The following is a 6688-nucleotide window of genomic DNA, read 5'->3' on the forward strand; positions in this document are numbered from 1 at the left end:
CATAGTAATGTTATATCTGTCAGTTATAGTAGGGGGATGCTTCCACAAGTAGTCAACTCTGTTTTAACTTTCTTTCTTTCTTCTCATCCTCACTTTTTACCCAACCCTCCTCCTTCCTTCATGGTCCAAAATCATGTCCTTTTCTCCTTTTCATCGCTGTATCGTTCCCCCTCCCTCCCTCCCTCCCTCCCTCCCTCCATCCATCCATCCATCCATCCATCCATCCATCCCTCTCAGGTGGAGGATGATTGGAAGTACGTTGCCATGGTGATAGACAGAATCTTCCTGTGGGTGTTTGTGACAGTGTGCATCCTCGGAACCCTTGGCCTCTTCCTGCAGCCTGTCATTGGCTTCCTGTCATAACCCAGAACCAATAAGGGCTCACTGACACCGCCGGCTGCCTCGACGTCTCGACCAGTCACCAATCAGTGTTGTCAGTCCATCGCCACCAAATGGACTTGTTGGCTTTGTGTTGAAAATTCTAAATAAATAAATGACACAATCATACTGTATATATTGTAGACACCAAGAACCAATCAACAGTCACCAATCGGAGTCGCCTGGTATGAGTCAGAACCAAGAACCAATCAGAGTCACTGGATGTGAGTCATAACCAATTACCAATCACATAAATCAGGTTTCTGTCGTGAACCAATCCCGGTTATTGTGCTATTGTGTCTCAACCCATCAGATTGACATGACACAGCGCATTCTTGGAAAAAAACTACAACCAACCAATCAGAGATCCCGTTCTTGCCTGGTCAGGCGATTAGAATCCATCCATGTGATTTAGAACATGACAACGTTGTTCTTATCAATGTTCTAGAAGGTATAATTGGCAAGGCCTCTGTAAATACATGCTGGATTAAATTATCCTGAACGGTTTCCATCCAGAAATAGCAGCTTCCTCTTCTATACAGATATTAATTAATCTAAAGGATTTCTATCATCCGATTCCATGGTTATTCATTTGTGTTTTTTATTCATCCTTTTTAATTAAGTTTCTCGATTCAACGATCTTCTGAAATACAATACGTAGATCATGCATGATGGATTTAGAATGGCTTCTTCCCAATTGGCCATCTATACCTCACATAGTGCATTGCTTTTGACAGAGCCCTGTGGGCAGCACTATGTGCCCTGGTCACAAATAGTGCACTACATAGGGAATAGGGTGCCATTTGGCATGCAGTCAATGGTTGACCAGGGCCTCTGCATCTATATATAATTACTAAAAGACAATTCTATAATCATTATAATTGTATTACTATACAGTACTGTCAGATTTTAGGATAACATTTTTTTTTTTTGTATGGTTATTGTCATTAATCCAAAGGCTTTTCGTTGTTTGTTTAATTAGCAATGCACACCTCGCACTCAAGTGACTGTCACTTTTGTACCGATGTTTCCTGCTTTCTGTATAGTATGGATGCACTACTTTATGGATTTGGAATAAATGCAATATTTCTCCAAAAATATGAAAAGCATCTCACTGATCTGTACTGTTTATAGACTGTAGCTAGACTGTAGCAGCATGGTGTCTGTTTATAGACTGTAGCTAGACTGTAGCAGTATGGTGTCTGTTTATAGACTGTAGCTAGACTGTAGCACTATGGTGTCTGTTTACAGACTGTAGTCAGACTGTAGTAGTATGGTGTCTGTTTATAGACTGTAGCTAGACTGTAGCACTATGGTGTCTGTTTATAGACTGTAGCTAGACTGTAGCAGTATGGTGTCTGTTTATAGACTGTAGCTAGACTGTAGCACTATGGTGTCTGTTTATAGACTGTAGCTAGACTGTAGCAGTATGGTGTCTGTTTATAGACTGTAGCTAGACTGTAGCACTATGGTGTCTGTTTATAGACTGTAGCTAGACTGTAGCAGTATGGTGTCTGTTTATAGACTGTAGCTAGAATGTAGCAGTATGGTGTCTGTTTATAGACTGTAGCTAGACTGTAGCACTATGGTGTCTGTTTATAGACTGTAGCTAGACTGTAGCAGTATGGTGTCTGTTTATAGACTGTAGCTAGACTGTAGCACTATGGTGTCTGTTTATAGACTGTAGCTAGACTGTAGCAGCATGGTGTCTGTTTATAGACTGTAGCTAGACTGTAGCACTATGGTGTCTGTTTATAGACTGTAGCTAGACTGTAGCAGTATGGTGTCTGTTTATAGACTGTAGCTAGACTGTAGCACTATGGTGTCTGTTTATAGACTGTAGCTAGACTGTAGCAGTATGGTGTCTGTTTATAGACTGTAGCTAGAATGTAGCAGTATGGTGTCTGTTTATAGACTGTAGCTAGACTGTAGCAGTATGGTGTCTGTTTATAGACTGTAGCTAGACTGTAGCACTATGGTGTCTGTTTATAGACTGTAGCTAGACTGTAGCAGTATGGTGTCTGTTTATAGACTGTAGCTAGACTGTAGCAGCATGGTGTCTGTTTATAGACTGTAGCTAGACTGTAGCAGTATGGTGTCTGTTTATAGACTGTAGCTAGACTGTAGCAGTATGGTGTCTGTTTATAGACTGTAGCTAGACTGTAGCAGTATGGTGTCTGTTTATAGACTGTAACTAGACTGTAGCAGTATGGTGTCTGTTTATAGACTGTAGCAGTATGGTGTCTGTTTATAGACTGTAGCAGTAGGGTGTCTGTTTATAGACTGTAGCAGTATGGTGTCTGTTTATAGACTGTAGAAGTATGGTGTCTGTTTATAGACTGTAGCAGTAGGGTGTCTGTTATAGACTGTAGCTAGAATGTAGCAGTAGGGTGTCTGTTTATAGACTGTAGCAGTAGGGTGTCTGTTTATAGACTGTAGCTAGAATGTAGCAGTAGGGTGTCTGTTTATAGACTGTAGCTAGACTGTAGCAGTATGGTGTCTGTTTATAGACTGTAGCAGTATGGTGTCTGTTTATAGACTGTAGCAGTATGGTGTCTGTTTATAGACTGTAGCTAGAATGTAGCAGTAGGGTGTCTGTTTATAGACTGTAGCTAGACTGTAGCAGTATGGTGTCTGTTTATAGACTGTAGCAGTAGGGTGTCTGTTTATAGACTGTAGCTAGAATGTAGCAGTAGGGTGTCTGTTTATAGACTGTAGCAGTATGGTGTCTGTTTATAGACTGTAGCAGTATGGTGTCTGTTTATAGACTGTAGCAGTATGGTGTCTGTTTATAGACTGTAGCAGTAGGGTGTCTGTTTATAGACTGTAGCAGTAGGGTGTTACTGGGTAGGTAGAGGTTCTGAGATGTCTCTTACACATATATTTTAAATTTTGCACATAAGAAAAAGGCAAAAACAATACGATGATGAGAATGAAAAGACCAAATAAATCTCCATGTTCAGGTGAGGTAAAACTACCTACATGGCTGTCCCCCCTTTGAAATATGAATATACAAATAAAGAGTAGTCATTGTAAATTCAATTAAACAATAGTTAGCAGTATTTTGAATCAATGCACTATTTCTCCCCAAATAAGACAGGATCTGCAGTGTTTGATTGTTGTCATGGTTACCAAGGCCACATAATGGAAACAGAACCCACACCAGTGATCCCAGGCCACATAATGGAATCAGAACCCACACCAGTGATCCCAGGCCACATAATGGAAACAGAACCCACACCAGTGATCCCAGGCCACATAATGGAAACAGAACCCACACCAGTGATCCCAGGCCACATAACGGAAACAGAACCCACACCAGTGATCCCAGGCCACATAACGGAATCAGAACCCACACCAGTGATCCCAGGCCACATAACGGAAACAAAACCCACACCAGTGATCCCAGGCCACATAACGGAAACAGAACCCACACCAGTGATCCCAGGCCACATAACGGAAACAGAACCCACACCAGTGATCCCAGGCCACATAACGGAAACAGAACCCACACCAGTGATCCCAGGCCACATAACGGAAACAAAACCCACACCAGTGATCCCAGGCCACATAACGGAAACAGAACCCACACCAGTGATCCCAGGCCACATAACGGAATCAGAACTCACACCAGTGATCCCAGGCCACATAACGGAAACAGAACCCACACCAGTGATCCCAGGCCACATAACGGAATCAGAACCCACACCAGTGATCCCAGGCCACATAACGGAAACAGAACCCACACCAGTGATCCCAGGCCACATAATGGAAACAGAACCCACACCAGTGATCCCAGGCCACATAACGGAATCAGAACCCACACCAGTGATCCCAGGCCACATAACGGAAACAGAACCCACACCAGTGATCCCAGGCCACATAACGGAATCAGAACCCACACCAGTGATCCCCTAACTCTGCTTTAAACATCCACCTTTGAAAACAGCCTGTAGGAGTAAACAAAGCGTATCAAGTTAAAGCGTTGGCCAACCATGTACTACACCAGAACCTTAAGGGGTAGTTGTCACCAACGCACTCCTACACACACAAATAATAAATGAATCATCTTCTTCTGATTGATTTTCTTGAAGACGGATGGTCAATCTCTGAATCAACCCCTACCCTGACCCCTGACCCCTACACTCTCTCTGATAGCCTCTCACTGTTGATCTGTATTGATTAAGCCAATAGGGCGTCTTTGGCAGAGGTCCTCACATTCATTCATAGCCTGGTTCCATATCTGTTTGTGTTGGCCAAAAGATGTTGGACCAGGCTACTAACGTATTGCTTACACTCATGTCTTTCAGATCAAGCTCTATGCATCCACCATGCACACGTCAGGGGGTCAAAGGGACACGGTTGATTTGAGATCCGTGCCTCGTGGGGACGGCTGCTGAGAAACTATGTGGACTAGTCCTCTATTTCATCCCTTTTCTTCCTCTCCACCTTTCCTTCCTTCCCTCCGTTGGAGCTGTCAGAGCTCATCACTCCGTCTTCCCCATGTCCCTGTATGGTGAAGGCCTGTTGGGGACACGGAAGTACACACAAACACACACACCGTGAGACCCAGAAGATCACAGTCAGTTTGACTCACTTGGTAATGTAATCTTCTAGGCCAGGTCATTGTGCCATGAAGGTTTTAGCCCAGAGGACAGAGACACTGGGGAGGACAGGGAAGTGTGTGTGTGTGTGTGTGTTTGTGTGTGTGTGTGTGTGTGTGTGTGTGGTGTATGTGTGTGTGTGTGTGTGTGCGTGCGTGTGTGTGTGTGGCCTAGTGCTACATGGACACAGTTAATAAGGGCCTAATAAAAGGCAAGTGGAGACGCATGGCCTGACTGGGTGAACAGAACTGTTATGGTCACGGTCGGCTGAGCGGACACACACACACACACACACACACACACACATAGAGCTGTTATGGAAGTAGTCTTTGGTTTAAGGGTTTCTGAAGTATCACTGGAGTTATTTCTGCTATGGATAGAGGGAGGAATGGAGGGGTGAAGAGAGGAAGTGATGAAGAGAGAGAGAGAGAGAGAGGTTAGGTAGTGCAGTATATATGTGGCCCAAGTGGGTATGCTATACAGCAGGTGGGGAGAGTGAGAGAGGGTGGAGGAAGAGGCTTGGCCATCTTGTTGTTAAGACATGAATAATCTGAGTTAGGCTCACAGAAGTATACCTTCGGAGGAGCGGCTTCTATGAAGGAACTGTGAATGTCTTTGAACTTCAGAGAGTTGGCTTAACGTTGGACAAGAGCCAGCTAGCTAACAAGTTTGTGTGTGCAGAGAGGCACCAGAATTACAATTAAAACCCGTCTTACCTTTTTTTAATGAATGCAATGTGAAACATGAACCTTGTAAACCTTGTAATACAGGAGATTATGCTTCGGAGAGGGGAGGGGCTACAGTAGACTATGTTTCAGGGGGGAGGGGCTACAGTAGAATATGCTTCGGAGAGGGGAGGGGCTACAGTAGACTATGTTTCGGAGGGGGGAGGGGCTACAGTAGACTATGTTTCGGAGGGGGGAGGGGCTACAGTAGACTATGTTTCGGAGGGGGGAGGGGCTACAGTAGACTATGTTTCGGAGGGGGGAGGGGCTACAGTAGACTATGTTTCGGAGGGGGGAGGGGCTACAGTAGACTATGTTTCGGAGGGGGGAGGGGCTACAGTAGACTATGTTTCGGAGGGGGGAGGGGCTACAGTAGACTATGTTTCAGAGGGGGGAGGGGCTACAGTAGACTATGCTTCGGAGGGAGGAGGGGCTACAGTAGACTATGCTTTGGAGGGGGAGGAGCTACAGTAGACTGTTTCAGAGGGGGGAGGGGCTACAGTAGACTATGTTTCGGAGGGGGGAGGGGCTACAGTAGACTATGTTTCGGAGGGGGGAGGGGCTACAGTAGACTATGTTTCGGAGGGGGGAGGGGCTACAGTAGACTATGTTTCGGAGGGGGGAGGGGCTACAGTAGACTATGTTTCGGCGGGAGGGGCTACAGTGAATATGCTTCGGGGGGGAGGGGCTACAGTAGACTATGCCTCGGGGGGGAGGGGCTACAGTAGAATATGCTTCGGAGAGGGGAGGGGCTACAGTAGACTATGCTTCAGAGTGGGGAGGGACTACAGTAGACTATGCTTCAGAGGGGGGAGGGGCTACAGTAGACTATGCTTCGGAGAGGGGAGGGGCTACAGTAGACTATGCTTCGGATAGGGGAGGGGCTACAGTAGACTATGCTTCAGAGGGGGGAGGGGCTACAGTAGACTATGCTTCAGAGGGGGGAGGGGCTACAGTAGACTATGCTTCGGAGAGGGGAGG

The 6688-nt window shown here is 45.5% G+C and overlaps 1 protein-coding gene across 1 annotated transcript in view; it reads left to right on the forward strand.

Moving 5' to 3' along the window:
* Positions 1 to 1487, forward strand: part of LOC106592065 (neuronal acetylcholine receptor subunit alpha-3) — a 34438-nt gene extending 32951 nt beyond the window's left edge. The window contains exon 11 of the mRNA XM_045714182.2: positions 238 to 1487. Coding sequence (XP_045570138.1) covers positions 238 to 363 — 126 coding nt within the window. The 3' untranslated portion in view covers positions 364 to 1487. The remainder of the gene's footprint in view (positions 1 to 237) is intronic.
* Positions 1488 to 6688: the final 5201 nt, after the last annotated feature.

This window comes from Salmo salar, chromosome 08, assembly GCF_965601325.2.
Source record: "Salmo salar chromosome 08, fSalSal1, whole genome shotgun sequence".
Classification (NCBI taxonomy): Eukaryota; Metazoa; Chordata; class Actinopteri; order Salmoniformes; family Salmonidae; genus Salmo; species Salmo salar.